Source organism: Lampetra fluviatilis, chromosome 5, assembly GCF_964198595.1.
Source record: "Lampetra fluviatilis chromosome 5, kcLamFluv1.1, whole genome shotgun sequence".
Lineage (NCBI taxonomy): Eukaryota > Metazoa > Chordata > Hyperoartia > Petromyzontiformes > Petromyzontidae > Lampetra > Lampetra fluviatilis.
In genome coordinates, this window is record NC_136279.1 from 9,555,600 (window position 1) to 9,577,331 (window position 21,732).

The following is a 21,732-nucleotide window of genomic DNA, read 5'->3' on the forward strand; positions in this document are numbered from 1 at the left end:
CATGAGACTCGGTAAAGTTTGAGATTCCGGTCTTGAACATTAAAACAGGATTATGAGGCAAAACCTTGTTGATGAGTCTTAGTAAAGGTGGCACAACTTTAGGGCCACAGTTTCATAACATGAGGAAAACTCAGTGGCATAACTTATGAGGCACTACCCTTCTAATGAGCCGAAGTGAAACGGAAACTAATCCGTTTGTGGCACAAGTGGATAAATAAACCGCCACTGCGAAATGTTCATCCTGAGGAAAGCCTGAAGGACGATGATTCATTGCGGCTTTCAATCAAGAGATTGAGGCAAACTCCCTTTAACGATGAAAAACACAGGCACATTTTGCAGTTAAAAATGCTTTTCCTGTCACTGAGGGAAAAAGTATTTGCAAATGTTTACTCGCAGCTCCTTTTTTCAATGACTTAAAATGTTTTCTCAAAAGTTGTCGTTATATTGCACGCAAACTATCATAGTCATTACTGTCTTATTCTCATTGGTGATCTTCAATATCTGCATTGACCCATGCCTTTTATATTCTCAATGCATATTTTCTAACCCGAGTAGAGCACTGGTAGATTGCAGAAAACCGTCTAAACGCTTCATTTACATAATGTTGCGTAGATTCATATCCACAATTTATGTGAATTAAGATCTGATTTAAAAAAATGTTGTTTAATAGCTTTGAGGAGGCTTCTTCATGAGCCACTAGGCATGACCGGGCTATCTTTAGAGGCAAAGTCATACGCTACCCTTTTAAACATGGACCCTCGACGAATCCAGGCCCCCCAGACTGTCCCTTCTCAAGGTAAGACCCCCCCCCCCCTCATCCCCCTTGCCACACCTGTCGACACTGTATCACACGTCCTATGCTTGTGGACTACCAACTGCAATGGGACTCTGCTAATAACCACCCTGAAATGTAACGAACGTCGAAATGCCTTAATTTGCACGCTCATCAGAAGTGTGAATCTAATGGCCCTTGCTTGGGGTCGTTAATGCGAACCCTTATTTGGCCTGTGCCTCTGAGCACTGTGAAGTCTACCGTGAGGTGCTTATTCAAACAAGGAGTTCCAATGCAATCGTGGTAAATTTACAATCGAGGCAATCCATTGAGTGAGCATCTCGCCTCACGTACATCCACACGAACGCGCATCTTATAAATGTACACACCGTTTTGCTAAGAGCTAGCAAGGTAACCAGACGGCTTTACAGAGGAACAGCGAACAAAATGTATGGAAAACCAGGCAGTAAAAAAGAACAGGTCATGAGATAACTAACTGATCAGATAACTAATAACAGTCAAGCCAACTGTTCAGATAACATATAAGATACGTAGATAATGAGACAGATAATACATCATATATAGTGGCAAAGCAGGCAGTTAACCAGATATCTAACCATTGGACATGGGATAGCTATACTCGATATGTAGCCAACCACACAAATAATTCACAGATACCCATACAGCAACTAATCAGACAGCCAGATATCTAATCAATCAGATAACTAACCAGATATCCAGATTGCTTACCAGCGAGTTAAATCACTTTAAAACCAGTGGTACATTTAACCAACCAGACAACTTACCAGATATACGATTGAGCAGCCAATCACAGATGAAATAGCCATTTAAGTTTAACACGTAGGCTTTCGCGACCAATATCCAAAATACAGGTTTTTTTGGGTTAGATCGCATAAATATATAAATGTGTCGTTAAAGCTTCCACCACCCGACACAGCCAACTATTAAGGTTTTTCACGTAAACAGAACATGCCAATTCATTACTAGTACAGCACACCGGTGTGTCGGAGAGCAAAGCTACAACATTTACAATCTACGTCGTACTCAGATTGTCAGTAATTACAACTATCTTCATCAGGCGACAGCCAGATTTGTGGAGAAATCCTCCTATTTCGTTCCTCCACATATCTGGCTGTCGCCTGATGAAGCTAGTTGTAATTACTGGTGAAACGTCGTACTCAGATTGTTAATGTTGTGGCTTTGCTCTCCAACATACCAGTGTGCTGTACTAGTGACGAATTGGCATGTTCTGTTTACGTGACAGACCTTACTAAATAGCTGTTGGGTGGTGGCAGGTTTAACAACACATTTAATATTTACGCGATCTAACCCAAAAAAAAATCTATATTATGAAATAACCATTGTCAAATAGATGTCTACAGAGATAAACCATGACAACACGTAGAAATATATGCATCCTTCTAACACGCTAACCCTCCAGATAACAATGACATATCTTGTCAACCATCCACGCATGAAGCCAGATAACTAAATACCATCACCACCTAGGGAAGCATCCTGTGAGCACGGGAGTGTGGGTGAGAGTGAAAAGATGTGAGAGAGGGTGTGAGAGTGAATGTAAGAGAGAATATTGAGAATATGACAGTGAAATCAAAAGAATGTGTATGTAATCATGTGTGTGAGTGTGAAAGTGTGATTTAGTGCAGTGTGACCGTGGGGATGAAAATGTTCGATTCCCGCTAACAAAGAATAATGATGGCAAATGTATGAACCAGTCCAGCTTCTGAACCTTCTGGAGGTCGACTCAGCCCCAGATGAGTACCTGATGCAGTGTGTAAATATCAGCACTGGGGAGACAAAAGTGGCCGGGCATGGTGTGGGCCACCCGCCTCCTCGTGGGCCGTGCCGGCCTTCATGGGTGCTCGCTAATAGCACTTGCCCCCAAATTCGTGAAAGCTATTCGGGGGATCTTTGTGTTTGTGTGAACTAATGCGAGTGAGCGTGGCAGTGAGCGTGCATCACTCTGAAATCAGGGAGAACGTGAGTGAATGCCTTCCCACCGGGAAGTGTGCAGGGCACATCCAGTCACTTACAACCCACACACTGACTTGTCCACCGTAACGCGTCAATTTGACAAATACGGAATTACGATCGGTGATCGATTCAGCCAATCTCCATCATCTTTCCTTTTCGGGTCGTTAAAGTTAATACAAATTTGTGGGAAGTCAAACAGTCGTCATTCTGAGGACGCACAGCTTCCCCCTGCTGTGGAAGTGTGTGGAATTTAGCACCGCTGGCCCAAGGCCGATTCAGATGTCGCTTGTCAAGCTGTGGGGGCCGGGAATCAAACTCCGATCACTGCATTCATCATCAGTGCAATTCGTGAACCACTGCAGCACTTATCCATCCCCTATTCCAATAGAGATTTAAATTGTTTTAACACAACCGATTTGATGCATGTCTCATGAGCATAAGATGAAATTGATATTCATCTGTGTTAACTGGCGCGTTGTTCCACCCCGATCCATAACCAAAATCATCATCGTAGCCGCTATCATTGTGCCACTGCGGTGCTGTGAATGATGCTGGTGTTGTGATGAGGAGCCGAGTGATGTTGCTGTGAGTGATGCTGGTGTGGTGATGGGGTGCGGAGTGATGTTACTGTGAGTGATGCTGATGTGGTGATGGGGAGCGGAGTGATGTTACTGTGAGTGATGCTGGTGTAGTGATGGGGAACAGAGTGATGTTGCTGTGAGTGATGCTGGTGTGGTGATGGGGAGCCGAGTGATGTTACTGTGAGTGATGCTGGTGTGGTGATGGGGAGCGGAGTGATGTTGCTGTGAGTGATGCTGGTGTGGTGATGGGGAGCGGAGTGATGTTGCTGTGAGTGATGCTGGTGTGGTGATGGGGAGCGGAGTGATGTTGCTGTGAGTGATGCTGGTGTGGTGATGGGGAGCGGAGTGATGTTGCTGTGAGTGATGCTGGTGTGGTGATGGGGAGCGGAGTGATGTTACTGTGAGTGATGCTGGTGTGGTGATGGGGAGCGGAGTGATGTTGCTGTGAGTGATGCTGGTGTGGTGATGGGGAGCCGAGTGATGTTGCTGTGAGTGATGCTGGTGTGGTGATGGAGAGCGGAGTGATGTTACTGTGAGTGATGCTGGTGTGGTGATGGGGAGCGGAGTGATGTTGCTGTGAGTGATGCTGGTGTGGTGATGGGGAGCGGAGTGATGTTACTGTGAGTGATGCTGGTGTGGTGATGGGGAGCGGAGTGATGTTGCTGTGAGTGATGCTGGTGTGGTGATGGGGAGCGGAGTGATGTTGCTGTGAGTGATGCTGGTGTGGTGATGGGGAGCGGAGTGATGTTACTGTGAGTGATGCTGATGTGGTGATGGGGAGCGGAGTGATGTTACTGTGAGTGATGCTGGTGTAGTGATGGGGAACAGAGTGATGTTGCTGTGAGTGATGCTGGTGTGGTGATGGGGAGCCGAGTGATGTTACTGTGAGTGATGCTGGTGTGGTGATGGGGAGCGGAGTGATGTTGCTGTGAGTGATGCTGGTGTGGTGATGGGGAGCGGAGTGATGTTGCTGTGAGTGATGCTGGTGTGGTGATGGGGAGCGGAGTGATGTTGCTGTGAGTGATGCTGGTGTGGTGATGGGGAGCGGAGTGATGTTGCTGTGAGTGATGCTGGTGTGGTGATGGGGAGCGGAGTGATGTTACTGTGAGTGATGCTGGTGTGGTGATGGGGAGCGGAGTGATGTTGCTGTGAGTGATGCTGGTGTGGTGATGGGGAGCCGAGTGATGTTGCTGTGAGTGATGCTGGTGTGGTGATGGAGAGCGGAGTGATGTTACTGTGAGTGATGCTGGTGTGGTGATGGGGAGCGGAGTGATGTTGCTGTGAGTGATGCTGGTGTGGTGATGGGGAGCGGAGTGATGTTACTGTGAGTGATGCTGGTGTGGTGATGGGGAGCGGAGTGATGTTGCTGTGAGTGATGCTGGTGTGGTGATGGGGAGCGGAGTGATGTTGCTGTGAGTGATGCTGGTGTGGTGATGGGGAGCGGAGTGATGTTACTGTGAGTGATGCTGGTGTGGTGATGGGGAGCGGAGTGATGTTGCTGTGAGTGATGCTGGTGTGGTGATGAGGAGCCGAGTGATGTTGCTGTGAGTGATGCTGGTGTGGTGATGGGGAGCGGAGTGATGTTGCTGTGAGTGATGCTGGTGTGGTGATGGGGAGCGGAGTGATGTTACTGTGAGTGATGCTGGTGTGGTGATGGGGAGCGGAGTGATGTTGCTGTGAGTGATGCTGGTGTGGTGATGGGGAGCCGAGTGATGTTGCTGTGAGTGATGCTGGTGTGGTGATGGGGAGCGGAGTGATGTTACTGTGAGTGATGCTGGTGTGGTGATGGGGAGCGGAGTGATGTTGCTGTGAGTGATGCTGGTGTGGTGATGGGGAGCCGAGTGACGCCAGTGTGCGGTGATGTCGTCGGCGGTGCTGTGGCGATGGCGAGCCAAATTGCGTTAACCGCGTGTGTGTTGCTGTTGTTGTGCCGCGCCTGCCCTCGCTGTGAAGAAACTCCGTAAACCTGGCCGTTCTTAAGCTCAACGAGCAGGGGCTGTTAGACAAGCTCAAAAATAAGTGGTGGTATGACAAGGGGGAGTGCGGCAGCAACACGGGAGACTCAAAGGTAGTGGCGCCACTACCACTTTCCCTACCCCGAACCATCAACCCTCCCCCATCTTACCCCTAAACCCTAATCAATTACCCCCAGTCCTAACCCCTAACCCTATTTGGCTCCAGCGCATAACCCGTGCAGACACCCACTCTCTCTGTCAGTCTTGGGAAGCTATTTCTGTCTCTCTGTCTTGTGTAGCCACTGATGTTTACATCTGTCTGTCTCTCTCGTTGTCTTCTCTCGGTGTCTGTCTCACATTCTGACTCTCTCTCCAAGTCAGCCTGGCTGTGTTTTTTAGTTTCTGTCTTCGAATATTTGCTGATCTCAGTCCCAAGGTTGGATTGTCTCTCTGTCTGTCTCGCTTTCTGTCTGTCTTTCTCACCTTCTATCTCAATGTCTGTATGTCAGTTATTGTCCACAAATCAGTCCCGTTTGTCTCAAACGCTATCTCTCTGTCCTGTCTACTGCTGGCTTTATCTCCACAGGTGTCTCTCTGCCGTTGACTCTTTGCGTTTCTATCCAAGTCTTTTTTCATGCATCTATCTGTCTCAGAGTGTCGTTGTCTATGTGCCTATCTCTCTCTCGGACTCCGTCAATTTGTTTAGCGCAGTGCTGGATAATTATTTAGTCCATGTATGTTTCACTTGCTCACCACCATCATCACGAATGTCACATTCGTCTGTGGCCCCTGATGGTGCGTGATCCAGACTTGAGTGGGAGCCAATAGTGTGTAGCTGCTCATTGAATTGACAGTGAAACTCACAGCCACTGCGTGAAAAAAACTCGGCAGACATCCAAACGGACTCATGTACACGTTCAGTCACAGAGAGACAGGCTGATAGGTGGACAAGTTGACGAGAGTCAGGTACGCTGACGTACAGACAAAGTGATAAGTGGTGGGACCCACTGATTAACATACAGGCAGGCAGACAGGCAGACAGCCGACCAGATTGACAACTTGACAGACAGAGAGACAGAGAAACAGACAGGCAGACATATTGATAGACAGATACACAAGTAGATTGACAAACAGAAATACGGAGAGACAGAGAGAGCTAAAACAGACAAAGAGGCTGACAAAGAGAATTCTGCACGGGTTCCGCGCTGAGCCCTGTGGCTTCATGCGCCGGGTCACTGCGACCTGGCTTGATGTCCCTCGCGAGAATCGCACACCCAGAGAAGTTACCTAGACAGACAGGGCGAGAGAGTGAAGCGAGTGAAGCGAGTGTGCCCGAGTGTGTTAGTACGTGTGCTGGAGTAGCCGTGCGAGTCTGTGTGCCCCCCCCCCATGTCAGTGCGTATCCGTGTTGTGTGCGAGTGTGCCCGTCTCCGTGAGTGTCCGTCCATCCGCGTGACCGTCCCGTGTGAGTGAGTGGCGTCTGTCTGCCTGTCTGTCCACGTGCGTCTGTGTCCATGTCTGTATGCGTGTATGTCCGTCTGTCCCCGTATGTGTCTGTCAGGGTATGTCTGTCCACGTGAGGGCATGTCTGTCTGTCAGTTTCGTCCGTGTGTCCCAGGTTGGGTCATAGATGACAGATGTTTTAAAAATCGTTTTGTCTCCCCAGTCCCCAGTTCCCCCAACAGTAATCGGCACGACTCTTAAAACCTAATGTATAATGTCACCGCTGATCATAAATTACCATCATCATCATCACTGTTATCAATTTTGACTAACGTTAGGCAACAAATCAGAGAAACGCATTTCTAACAATTCCAAAACACACTTGGTTCAGCCATGTTCGTTTCACAACAACAACAATTTCGACATCTTGAAGGGCGCTTGACGCTGTGCATTTTCATATGCATACGCGATTCTCTTCTAATCCGCTACATTGTGGACGAGAGGAGTTTTGACTTAAGGCAAGTGATAAGATTATATTACTCGGTTTACAACTTGACCCTCTTGCGCGTCTCTCCGCTGCCGATTACTGAAAGCGATACTGCGAACGCAAATAAAGGTAACAAACGGAAGACCGTGGAAAATCAAACATTTACAATTTGTTTGAGGAGGGAAATTTGTTTTTGCAATGTTGCATTTTTTTCCCCTTGAAAAAAAATTGCATTGAAATTTTATTTAAGGCGGCGTGGATATCGCTTTCGTATAAAGTCGTTTTTGAGAAATCATAACATAATATAACCAAGAAATGTGATATTATTTATGAAATTTCTCTGTGTGTGTATTTGTGTGTGCGCGTGTGCGTGTCTATGTGCGTGTGTGTGTACACGTGTGTGCGTGCCTTGTCTCCTCACCCCTATGCAAACGCTGAACACGGAATAATGACGTCACATTGGGTGTTAAGGGTGGCACGTCATCATCACCAACATCAATATCACCACCATCGTCATCACCATTGCAAAATATCACCATCGTCATCGTCACTACATACATTGATAATTTTTTCTTGTTTGATTTCTTTTATATATTACAAAAATATTGACAATTTGTATAACAATGTTTGCAAATTACTCTTAGCACCATCATTCTATAACTACTATGACTCCACATTTCTCACAATCGCTAAATATGGGTTGCTATCAATGCAATGACTACTGTACAATTAATATGCATGTCAATGTTATTTTAATTATTACTAAGATATATCCCAAATCACCACGGACCATTGCTAATTTATTAACTTAAAATTCCTCTCATATAAATTCTCTACCACTATTAATTCACCATCATCACCACCGTGATGACCGTCAACACCACCACCTGCATCTCCACCACTATCACCACCGTTATCATCACCACCACCACCACCTCGTTCACACGCGTGCTGCTTCCGCCAATTGTGGTACCGTCTCCGCCACCCCCCCTACCCCCACCCCCCGGGCCACGGCAACCACTAAACCTCTTGTCTCCATGTACCCATCGTTTCGTGTCTCCGTGGCCACGTGTCCATGTTTCCCATGTGTTTGGTGTGTGTCCATGATGTCTTTCCCAATGTGCTCCCCCCGATCCTTTATTTCTCCATGGGTCCTACATTCCTGGTGCAATCATTTTAATTTACAAAAAGTGTATTGTCTTCTGTTTGTCTTGCGTGTGCTCCTGTGTGTGTGTCCCACCTATCCCCTTCTGTGCTTGCGTCTCGTGTGAGCCCCATGTCTCCCACGTGTATTCCACATTTCGTATGCTTCTGTGCATCTCCAATGTGTCCCATATATATATCGGTATCCTATGTCTGCGCCATGAAATCTTTGTGTCTTGTTGTCCATTTGCTCATGTGTCATTTTGTCCTGTTATCCCTGTGTCTGGTAGTGTTATTGTCTATATATTTTTTTCTCTGGTTGTGCTTTCATGTCGTCTTGCTTTTGTTTGGTTGTCCTTTTGTCCATATGTCATTCTATCTGGTTTTTCATTTGTCCGCTTGACCCTTTGTCTGGTCATCTGATCGTTCGGGTGTCCTTTTGTCCTGTCCGATTGTTCATTTGTCCATTCGTCCCTTTATCCATTCGTCCTTTGGTTGTCCGGTTGTCCGGGTGGCGGAATGGGTGGGTGGGTGGCGGGCGGCCCTGGGGCGAGGGCAGCCCGCAGGTGAACCTGGCCGTGCTAAAGCTCAGCGAGCAGGGCATTCTAGACAAACTCAAAAATAAGTGGTGGTACGACAAGGGGGAGTGTGGCAGCAAGGAGTCGGGCAGCAAGGTCAGTGCGTGCCCCCCTGCGCGTGCTCCTCTGTGCCCCCCGCGTGCCCCCCCCCCCCCCCACACGCGCACATGCCCAACCACCGACTGGGGTTGCCAACTTTCCCATTTTCAAGGAACGGACAGAGGGGCGTGTTCATGGTTCATTGGTTTGGAGAGAGTAGGGGACAGGAGCAGTTGGAGGAGGGGGCGGCGACCTCTTGATGGAATGTTGGTCTACGATTTGTAGATAACTCATTATGCACCGTTGTATAGGATCATGGGTAGAACTTCATTTTTGGTGCTTAATTTTGATGACCCGGCACAACCACATCCAGGAAACCTCTTGCTGTGGCTCTGGATGTGGCTACTCATAACAACACATTCAGTAAAAAAATAAACCCTGATCATGACTAAAACATCAATAAATGACCAAACATTGGACAGACAAAGTTTCCATTTCTCACCTCAAAAACATTTGAGGTGAGAAATGGAAATGGCCTTCAGGACCAATGTTTAACGGGATTGTTGTATTACCATAGTCAGGCTCTCGACCCAGTGGGTTCCACCAAGCGCGCTCCATGCCATATTGGGGTGGAGGTGAGCTTGTCTTGCACGGCGCACGCCTCCCACGGGCAGACGGACTTCACGTCCGTCGGGTTGGAGGCATGGAACGGCAAGGTCGAGGGGGATAAAAAAATAACTGGACAGTCCGGTCGAAAAGCAGACGGTTGGCAACCCCAGCAGCAGTGCACCCCTATTGTATAGCGACTGCACGTTATTCATATACCGACACAAGACCACGGGCCCAATTCATGCGTTGGCAGAAAAGCAGTTTCCGCCAACATTCAATGAGATGGTGGAGAAATGACGCATTCGCTCACCATTATTTTGTTGGGGTCCCCCCACCCGCTGCTAGAAAATTGGTGAAAAATGCCTTTCAGCCAAGATGTGACTTGGGTCCATAGTGTAGTAGAGTGTGTGTATGTATGTTTGTACACTGTGTGTGCACACTAGTGTTTCTGAAAGGTAGTTTTTTGTCTACACGTATTTGTGCGTGTGTTCGTATTGCTTGTCTATGTGTACTTGTACACTTCGTATCTCTGTGTGTGTACACTATTATATTTTTCCCGAGAAAAACATCTCCTTGGGAAAGCGAGACAAGATAACACAGTATATGTGTGTTAGGAAACTAATTTCTTTAGAGCTGCTTTTTGTGTTTAGTTTGTTGTCCTTCCCTCGCACCTCCGATTAGCACGGTTGGCTACGTACGGTGTGAAAGAAGTTCAACATACAGTACATGCATCGATTGGTACATGAACATAGATTGGGACTCTCCTAGGTTAACTTGGAATGTCACCTGCCGATGCACATGGGTACCGAGACCGATAAAGGTGGCTGGGCGTGGTGCTAGCCGGGGCGTGTCGAACAGATATGCCCCGTCGTCCATAATAGGTGCTCGCAAACAGCCCTTGACCCGACTCGTTAAGTTAATTTGGTTATATTTGCGTTGTATACATTCATCTGCATACAATATATGGGCTTAACTTAAGAAATCTTCCAATTGATGAAAACAATTAGGTAAGCGACTGTCTTAAGAGATTATACGAAATGGTTAGTATCAAGAGAAATATTTGTATTTAATGTAATGTACATCCAGTTTGAATAGTGTTTACAGTAACCTTATATACGATACACTGTAATGTATGTGTACATACTGTATGTCATATGTACTCTAAGATCATTTGTAAATATTAGACCAGTTTATAGTGACCAAAAAGTAGAATTCAATGAAAATGTGGAATCATAATTTATTCTTTTTTTTAACATACAGTAATTTTCATGTCACCAAGTCTCAAGACTCGTTATTACGAGGTCCTGCTATATTAGGATTGTTGAGCCAATGCAGTTTAAGTTTCCCATTATATTGGTGGGTGTCGTGTCTTTTGCTCTTGTTTTTAAATGAACTTCACGCATTTGGCCTAGTAATTATACATCGTCACGGAAGATATTTGGATTTTCCTTGAACGTTTAGTTATTTGTGAGCCATAACTCGGTCATAACTACCTAAGACATGGGGCCACACGATTTGCCCATGGGATGGCAGTGCTGAGGGTTATCCCCTTCTTATGTGTGACGGATTTTCTCCGGATTCTCTGGTTTCTTCCATCATGGATCCAAACATTAATTAACCGTAATTAACCAAACATCCCAATGCAGCACAACCCTCTTGAAAAAGTCTTGAGATTCAATAATAATTAATAACACTTGCATTATTATAATTGCAATTAAAGTCAGAATAATGTTACTAAATAAATTGCAAAGTCTGATGCGTATATTTTATGTTTACACGTGTATTATGCAGATGTTTATTTGTATGCAAAGTATTGTACATGCAATATAGATGTTCTTTATATATGTGTGTATGTATGAGTGTGCGCGTTACACATGCATACGTGCACGTACGTGTGCACGCCTGCGTGTACAATCCCCGTGCTCGCACGCGTGCAAGAGACACATACGTGCGTGCGTGCCCGTACATACATGTACACGCGTGCGCAACGTTCCCGTGTGTGCGCGCGCGTGTACGTGTGCATATGTGCACACGAGGCACCAATGTGTGTGTATGCATGTTCCTGTGTCAGGTTAGTGCTCATTTACGTGTTTAATATATATGCGGCTGTGTGTGTGTGTGTCCATGTCTCAATGTGCTTTACGTGTGCGCGCGTCTACGTGTGCACGAGAATCTATGTGTATGCGTGCGTTGTGTGTGCGCACGTATGTTTGTGTGTGTGTGCGTGCGTGCGTGTATTAGTGTTCTATGTGGATGTATGTGTTTACGTCTTCGTGTACACACGGTGCGTGGGTGGGTGCACCTGGGAATATGTGTGCGCGTGTGAAGGAGCGAGCGACACACACGCACTCTCGCAATCACTTGCGCACTCACCTGTCCACGCCACCTGCCGTGCGTCTTCACTGTGCTGGTCCGTCATTGGGAGAACGAGGCGTGGGTCTTTAACATCACCTTTACACTGGCGCGTGGGTCCAGCATTTGTACCTAAAATCAGTGAATGCATCAAATAAATGTAAATGTCAAAAATTACCATTACCAACAAGTGACGCCACCATGACCATCACCGGCAACATCAACACCTTGCTGTAAGCACCGAGGACGATGGTGATGATGTTGGTGGTGATGTGATGATGATGGTGATGATGATGCTATGTAAACCGTGCTTGATCCATGACCCAGTGAAATGTGAGGTTCTGTGCAGGTCATCACTGCAGACAACAACATCAAACAATTCATTTAGGACAATGGTTGTGATCTCGTATCATTGGCGACAGAGAGATCCGAGGCTCTATTATTCAAGAGATGGGGCCCGTCAAAGAACATTAAATTGTCTGCTGTGATGGGGTCACATTGCAGTGGTCTTGATGTCACCTCTGTGTGAAATGTGAAATGATAAATCCTGATTGCACAGTGGCTCGTTATACCCACCCCGCACAGTGTAGTGAAACGGTCCAAATGAGGCTGGGTTGTTGGCCATTCCCATCAATGTTACCATTACCATATCGTTAACACCACCACCAGCCACCAACTATTGCTGCAATTACCATCATCATTGTCATAACCCCTACAATTACGCCCATCACTAACATCGCCACCATACTCGCCATGACTTATTTTTTTACCATCACAAGCACTGCTGCCTTCACTACATTTGGCAACATCGTTACCACTATCGTCAACATTTCCACCGAGACTATTGCAACGTTACCATTGGTGACCATTATCACCTCCAGCATTATCACACATTCCCCAATGTTACATAACCAGCAATATCATCATTACTACCACCACCATAAAAATCGTCACCATTACCACCTCAATCATTACCATCAACACCACCACTACTGCTGTCACCATCACCGTAATCTTCACCGCCATCACCACCACCACAGTACCCACCTGATATATTTGGTACAGCCCAAGCTGCACCAATGAAAAGAACGAGGATTACCCAATAAGGATTGGCGATAGTGGGGAGGGGGGGCAGTGAGGAGTGGTGATGGGAAAGGTGACCTCAGCACCAGACCTAAAGTAACAGCGACCGTTTCAGTTACATATTTGGGAATACAGTGCTGTCTGCTGCAACTTGCGTTACTGACAATACACGCATTTGTCATTGGCGGTAGAGCGGTCAGCACTGTAGACAAGCGGGATTTGAACCCAGCAAACTGAACTGAGGGGCGTTGAGTAGAGCCAGGGACCCACGCCAAAGTTCTGTACGCTCGTTTGAGAAAACGAGATAAGATATTTTGAGAGGTTAATTTCGTAACTTGCCATCTCACAATAACTATTCAACGTGTATTGTACAATTATACTTTAAATTGTGTAATAATGCGGATTGACGGTGACATTGTAAAAAGATACAATTTATATCGATACAAGTACGAAATTGACTTCTCATTCAAGTGTTGGGAGAAACTGCTTTTCTACCGATGTTTGGTGGAAAAGCAAGAGCCAAATCGGTAGAAACTGCCTTTCCACCAACAAAATATTTTAACGTTGTTTTAAATGTCAGTAACTGAAATGTTAACGATCACTGCTACCTCTTGGTATAATGAGGTCGATATATTTTTTCAAAATTTTGACAATACATTACTTTAAAAAACACATTAAGCCAAACATATCACCATTTGGTAAAATCAATTTGTGATATCACCATTATAGGATCGTACCATTCTGACATGGAGGGGGCGGATGTTGCTGCGTATTGGATGGAACCCACTGCTTTCCCCCGTCATAGTGTCGCTGTTTGCATGACCTGTCTTCCCTACACTGGATAATTTGATCACCTGTCCCTCCCCCACTCTGCAGCTTCCCATGATCTTAATGTAGTACAGTCTCTCATATCCCACTCCCCTCCGTGCATGAGTGGTACGGTCCGTTCAACGTGTGGTGACCTCTCACCTCGGTAGCAGATGATCTCATACCGCGACTGCCACGCCTTCCTGGGGTCACAAGGTCATAAGGTCATGGCCAAACACCTGTTAACCACGACGACATTGAGAAAGGCAACATTTTACCCAGCTGCCTGACGACTTAAAAGGTTACACCTTGTTAAGAGGACTGTTAATTGCCAAAGAAGGTTTGGTAGTCGCAGGTTTCTTTTTTTTTCATTTAAAACGGATTACCTGTTATGATGTTCCATTGGCAAAACCTCTTCAAGTTCAACACCTGTTATCACAATGCCGGTCATAAGTAAAACAGACTATTTATTACAGAACCTAATATCAAAATAACAAAATGGCCAAACAGGTGCTTTTTGAAGCATGGTTTTAAGAAATTTTAGCAGTCATTCTATCCACATTGGCCCCCACCAAAGAAATGTGGAATTTTTACCTCTGGCTCAGGGCTGTCAACAGTTATCACTTTGCAATGTTAATTTTAAGCATAGAAGCACTGTGACTTTTAACATTTGGTTTGTCTAACTGCTGGTAATCCAATTACCGGGTGATTTTGTGAACAACTTTAAACTTAAATTAAGTTTACACGATCACGGTGAACGAGTGCAACCAGGAACTGAAACCGAATCTGGAGATGCTGATCCAGACTTCCATCCTTTGACCCCTGACCGCATTGTCTCCTATGGGTGTTGGACGCTGGAGGTTTAGCTTCGCCGTGAGTATGGGGACGCACAGAGGGATCTGGTCCAGCCTCAGTCGAGTCCCCCCTAGAATCCCAGTGGGAGTGAGTAGGACTCCAAAAGTGGGCCCCTGTGAGGGGGGTTATGGACCCCTGAAGGATGCTCCCTTGCCAGATTCCCCCGGGTCACCCTGGCTCAGTCAGCACAGCCTCCGCTCCACTCAGTCAATTAAAGAAGAAGAATGCACTGTCGACAAATGCATCGCAGATCTCCTCTTGTCTCATCAACACATTGGCTTGGGTTGCTGACCTCTAGGTGGCCAATGTGGTGCTGTGAGCAGGGCACTTGACTCACAAGCACAAGTTTGTGAGTTTAACTTCAGGTTCATGGTCGGATGAGCCCGTCTTCATCAACTCTGCAGGGCTGATAAAATAGCTACCACTTTGTGGGAAACATTGGTTCTCCTATGGAGAGATTGGCCATTTCATTTAAATGTGGTACTTCCACTGACACTTCGGAATTGCCATAGGAGATGGGCACTGCTGAAACATTTGACTCTATTTGTAGCGTTATTTAATGCTTGTAAACCACCCAATGATGTTCCAATTGTGCTATAGTTATAATATAATGAGGCAAGAAAATGTCCATTCAGAACTCTTCAGCGAGCAGTGGATCACCCTGCGTCAGAAAATTGCCCCATAAGATAATGTCACAGGAACTACTTCGGAAGTCACTGCAGTGATTTTATCCACACTGGGGGCATACTTTTTACACGCCCTGCAAAGAGAATGAATTGCATATCAATGCAATTTGAGTTTCTCCTTACCAACGCTAGAATAAGGAAAATAAAGTTACAGTATTTTTTTACACAATCTTTGGTCACTGGGCCGAGTGCCATCTTGCTATACTTGGAGACCCAGTTAAATCGCGGGCAGCAGAAATCCTGATTCAACTCAGAATCTCTGTTGTGGCTCAGTGTCTCTGACCCCTGAGCCACCGTTGAGATTTTGAGTTGAATCAAGCTTTCACCAGGCCACCTCTCACTTTGACACTTGACCGGGTTTTGGACGTTTGGCTACTTCAACATTGTCAACGTAGTTTAGCGTTGCCGGAGGAAACCAGAGTTCCCAGAGAAAAGCCACGCACGTAAAAGGGAGGACACTCCATTGTACGGACAACATGTGAGGAGCTCACTCGCTGTACTATCTATCCTCTTATCACAGTTAACTTCTGGGTGGGTCAGACGCCGACCATCTTCCACTGCCTCCTACCCACCTGCTTGCTGTACTGAATTCTGTCAGAATTAGCCTTATATTGAGTGAGGAATCTTATTTCTGTACTATCCACCACAGAAAACAAGACAACCTCCAAAGGGGATATTTGTAACAATTAGCAAGACCGAAGAGGGCACGTTTTAAAGTTTTAAATTCTCAGGATGAAATCAGAAACGAAGACACGGCCTGGATGAGATGCAATGGCTTCGAATCAGACAGAATCCGGTGGCTTCTGTTTAACCCCTCATTACAGGCGACAAAAATGCTGCGATCCTATCCCAGGCCGTGAATTACGCCACCACCATCATTACCTGCAAATAAAAAAAACTACAGCTCAGGACAACAACAGCAACAATCCCAAATACAGCACGTATTGATATTGACGCCTGGATGAGTCGCGGTGCCTTGAGACTGAGCCAAGGGAGACCTGGGACACGTCTGGAAAGTGGAGACCCAGACCGCCACCCCCCTCCTCTCCCATAACTCGAGAGAGGTAGACCTGCTATGGGGTTCGCTGGAGGATAAATGGTTCGGCGGTTTGAAAATCATCGTTTAAACAGCGCCGCTGCCTCTTGAGGGGATGGCGACAGCCAAAGGTTCCTGTGACAACGTTCGCAAAAGTGGTCGTGTGCCCAAATTCGACTCGGGTTATGAAGGAAACGTACATAGTGCTGCTTGGCCGCTTGGTGCTTTGGGCCTGGGTTCAACAACAACACATGTTCATATTTAAACAGCCTTTAAAACAAATCTATCCACTGCTTGAGGAGGACCTCCACAAGCCGTGCGAGTTACGGGTTATGTGACGATTCAGGATTATATTACACTGGTGTTATTGATGCAAGAAAGCCTCACCGAGTCGCAAGAATATTTTTTTCAGCGTTCAGCGAGGCCCTTACTTGAGATGCTGAGTCAATGTCTTAATCGCCGAGTGTGTTTACACATGGAGGGAATGAAACCAGAGTGCCCGGAGGAATCCCTTGCGTGTGGAAAAGGGGCGACACTCATCGTGCTGCGTCCTGCCGTGTTCCTCGCCAACCTCAAAACCCCGGGGGGTTGGGGCGCATCTCGCGCAGTTCGTCGTCTCCGTAATGACCACCGTTAAATAACCTTCTTCCCGTGACCGACCAATCCCACATCCAAGCTCACTGAGATTACAGCCTCAAATAAGCACCAGCAACCTCCGGCGGCATCGTAGTTTGCAATGTTGTCGATTCCCTCACGGGCCTAAGTAGGGCTTGGGGGGCACACTGCGTATAGACGTTTTTAATTGGCTTCAGCATGTGGTTCTCTGCCTTGGGATACGCTTGCTTGGGAATATCTCAAGGGACATCAATACACAGTGAAGGGTGGATGAAAAATGTGAAACCTCATGACAAATTGGACCGTAAGCAGCCCTTTTTAAAAAATATATATTTAACGAGGGAGACGTGTCGAGTTCAGCAAAGAGATCGTAGTCACCATCAGTCTGATATTTCCCCATCGTAGCCATGGGGTTGAGTTTGCAGAGAGCGCATTGAGACGAGGTGGTGGTGAGACTGGCACAGAGTGGATAGTGTATACGGCTCAATGGGTCAGATGATACATTGTTATATATGCAGTACTGTACATAACTGTGCAGTGCGCTAACCACTACGCCACCGCTCCATGCCCTCGGTGCGGGCCAAAAATGGCGAGTGATATCCAAACCAGTCCTGGGCATCTCCTTCACCGACCCGCACGAACCAGTGCTGTTAAGTAGAATCTAACAACCCCAATGAACAACAACATGGGGAGGCCTTCATCCAGCAGTGGATTGACAAAGGGTCGATTATCACGTATTAATAGTACGTAAGTGTCCAGGTGCTGTGACCACTGGTGAAGACATTTAAGACTACTGACTACAATCTCCTTGCTGCAGTCACAGCATGTCGGACAAAGGGCCGGTGTGCCCACAATTACTGAGAACTTAGGGGACATGCTCCCAGCAGGAGCACGACGACATTTTGGGCCTCGGGATAAGTTTCCAGTACCGCCCCACCAAACGCCACTGCTTTGTTTCTTTTTTAATGTGGGGGGCAGGGGGGGAGGCGACGGCTGTGGAAGGGATGACGGGATGATGGCTGTGGTTGAGACAATGACAGAGTGGGAGCCAAAAGAGGGAACGTGCCCGAGAGGACGTCCACCGTAGATATGCAACAATGAATTCACCGCGAGTGCAGAAGCTAGATGGAGCTGGTTGCATTGCGAGACCATAATGACGATGGCTTGAGGTGGCTTTCATCCAGCAGTGGATAGATCATGGCTGATAATAATGATGATTGTGATGTTACTGGCATAGCTCCTCAATTATCCCAGTTGCTTAAGTTGCACCATAATTCAAGTAACTTGGACTTAAACCAGTGCAGAGGTCAACATTTTTGGGCCAGGATTTCAGGCACACTATGGCTTACCCTTTGCAAGCAGTGTCACAGGCTCTTGGATGTTAACATCCTCTCCGCAACAGCCCACGCGCTTCTTCTGATGATGGTAACAATGCCCTGTTGCCTCCAGCGGCTCTGAAGTAGAGGAGGTAACGGCCTCCATCTCGCTTCTCCCAGCCGTAGGTGACGCGTGCAGGCAATGCTTAACTAGAATGCGGAAGCAGCGTGTTGTAATTATAATTTCACAGTGGGTATTTTCTCACTTGCGATTTTTTTTTGTGTGTGTCGGATTTACTCGTGCCAGTGCAGTTTAAGTCGGCAGGTAAATCAATCTCCACCTCTTGGAGGTGGCAACTTTAGTTGACGCCGTACCACTTCAAATGGAGCTTAAATTGACTTAACTCGTGTCGACACGACTAAGTCGGCGTAAATCCCACTCACGTGAAAAGGCCCTCTGTGGGGCTCTCACCTGGTCAGGTTGAGCACTTGACTCAAAACCAGAAGGTTGCAAATTCTAATTAAGGTTGAGGTTGACTCAACCCATTATCATCATACTCTGGTTGTAGATAATTATAGGACACAATTGTTGTGGAATCTCAACAGTTGTTTCTGTAGAGACTGGCCCCACGCCAAGTGAATTTGTAATTTTCGCCACCGACCCAGGACCGCCAACATACCGCCCATCGCTAAGTTGATAACGAAGACGCCGACCTTTTTAATTCATCTCCCAAACTGGCCAGGTCTCTTGGGAAACCATCCGATGAGTAACCTCTAATGAAGCCACTTCATCTGATCTTCATCGCATTTCCAATTCTTTACATTCGAATTCTCCAATCTTTGCATTTCGATTTTTCGACAACTAAAAAACCTGCACGCGTCAACCGAGGCTGCGAAATCCGAGTTGGAATTTGGCACCTCGCTCAAACTGGAGCCACCAGCCGCCACTGTTTCAACTCCCACTCGTCCGCTCACCTGCCCGCCCCATTAGTGCTGCTACACAAGGGTATGTGAGCAGGCTGAAACCCACGACCCTGCTGCTGGATCCCTGAGAGTGTCCCCATGCGAGCGTCCTTGTTGGGTCTGGGGGTCGGGGAGGTGCGCCAACTGGTAGAGCGATCCGTGGTGGGTGGTGACGTGCGTGCGTGCCCGTGCGAGCAGGATAAGACGAGCGCTCTGAGCCTCAGTAATGTGGCCGGCGTCTTCTACATCCTCGTGGGTGGACTCGGTCTCGCCATGCTCGTGGCGCTCGTGGAGTTCTGCTGCAAATCCCGCGCCGAAGCCAAGCGCCTCAAGGTGGGGTGCCTGTGTATGTTTGTGTGCGCGCGCACCTGTGTGTGTGTGCGCACCTGTGTGTCTATGTGTGTGCGCACCTGTGTGCGAGCGGTAGTGTTACGGCTAGCGCGCTGCGCTATGAACCCTGGCCACCCGAGTTCGATTTCCGATCATGGCCAACATCGGTGACGAATATCTGGGCTTCCCCTCGGTCGACTCGGCCTCCTCAAATGAGTGCCTAGTGCGGTGTGTAAACATCGCCATTGGGGATACAAAGGCGGTCGAGCGTGGTGCTGGCCACCCAACCCCATGCCTATCGTTTAGGCCTTCATAGGTGCTTGCTAACAGCACTTGCCCCAACAGTCTGTTAAAGGCTAAACAGGAGATGTTTTATTTTGTGTACCTGTGAGGTATGGTAGTGTAGTGGTTAGTGCGCTACGCTATGAACCTGGCGACCCGAGTTCAATTCCCGCTCACAACTAATAACAGTGGCGAATATTTGAACTGGTCCTGGGCCTCCCTTAGGTCGACTTAGCCTCAAATTGGCACCTAGTGCCATATGTAAACATCACTACTAGGAGACAAAGGCAGCCGGGCGTGGTGCTGGCACACCCCACCCCCTTGTGCGATCCCGGCCCATTATAGGCGCTAACAGCACTTGCCCCAAAGGGGTCTGTTAAAAGCTATATGGGGGATCTTTGTCTTTGTACCTGTGTGTTTCTGAGTCCAGCTGTTTTGCAGGCGCGCAACAACTTTGCAACAGAGCAAACACCTGCATTGTTGCACCATAATCTCGTTCAACATGGCAGCCTCTGAACAATCATTATGTCCTTACTATATCTGGGTCATATATCTTTACCAAATCTGCCTTCAAGTTTGCCTATTGGCACATGTGTATTCATAACTTGGAAAATACAGATATACAAATACAACTATTTTGGTCAGTTAGGTATAATGTTACACTGACGTAATTCGAGTCCGATCATGAAGTTTATATTTTAAGATTTTTTTTCCCAATCACAAAGCGAGTCTAGAATGGGTCATACATGCAACCTAGGTGAGTTTTGACAGGATGAGATATCCATAATACGGGGGTTTTTTTTGGGTTAGATCGCGTAAATATACATTTGACGTTAAACCCGCCACCACCCGACACAGCCAATTAGAATGGTTTGTCACGTAAACAGAACATGCCAATTCGTTACTCGTACAGCACACCAGTGTTGGAGAGTAAATTCACAACATTTACAATCTGTTTAAAAAACTGTATTATGAATATTGGTCTCAAAAGCCTACGTGTTAAACTGAGGATGAGATATATATTGTTTAAACCATTAACAGGTACCTGTCAGCAACACTTGCTCACTATGGGCTACAGCAAGCGTGGCCTGCAGGCCACATCTGACCGTGGAAGGCTCTTGGAGTGGCCCATTGAGCTATTGCCCGCGGGGACATCGATACAGATTAGTGAAATGAAAGTGAGATAAACGAGAGTTAAAAACGACTCAAAATCGTCATATCTGGAACATTTCCACGGATCATTTCCCACAACCTCGCAGACCACCAGTGGCCTGCGAACGTCTAGGAGACCCTCCCCCTGCACCTCCAATTATCATGGGTGGCTACGTACGGTGCCAAAGAAGTTCAAGCGTGGGAACCACACTTCTTCAGTATAAGGCTAAGTTGAGTTAATCGCTGGTGCTGTGCCCGCGTGTGTGCCCGCGTACAGCTGGCGTTTGGCGAGGCGCTGCGTAGTGAGGGGCGGCTGTCTCTGACGGGCAGCCTGGGCGAGAATGGGCGGATGTTGGGCGCCGACTTCCCCCGCGCGCTTCACGCGCTGCCCGTCATGCGGCACGGGCACAGCGTCACCGACCTCTCCTAGGCCCCCACCGCTGGTACTGCCACAGACCACCGTGAAAGACGATGGGCACACGCGCAACACGATGGTCGCCGCCGCTGAAGTATGAACAAAAAAACGTATCTTGGGAAGAAGGGCACAACTGCATGTAAACGGCAAATTAACTTTTCATGTTTAGGCTTCCAGAAAGACTTCGATTTCACAGGATGGTTATCTCAAAAAAGAG

General features: G+C 47.2%; 1 protein-coding gene across 3 annotated transcripts in view; it reads left to right on the plus strand.

Annotated features, from left to right (window-relative positions):
* Positions 1–21,732, plus strand: part of LOC144932523 (glutamate receptor 4-like) — a 59,391-nt gene that overhangs the window by 32,487 nt on the left and 5,172 nt on the right. Inside the window, exons 15-17 of one of the 3 annotated variants that reach the window (XM_078856693.1) lie at positions 5,323–5,437; positions 19,535–19,669; positions 21,378–21,543. In XM_078856693.1, the coding sequence (XP_078712819.1) occupies positions 5,323–5,437; positions 19,535–19,669; positions 21,378–21,530 (403 nt within the window). In that variant the 3' untranslated portion in view covers positions 21,531–21,543. Of the gene's footprint in view, positions 1–5,322; positions 5,438–7,725; positions 7,988–8,956; positions 9,072–19,534; positions 19,670–21,377; positions 21,544–21,732 lie in introns of those variants that run through there. The other 2 variants (XM_078856694.1, XM_078856695.1) reach the window with 2 other exon arrangements.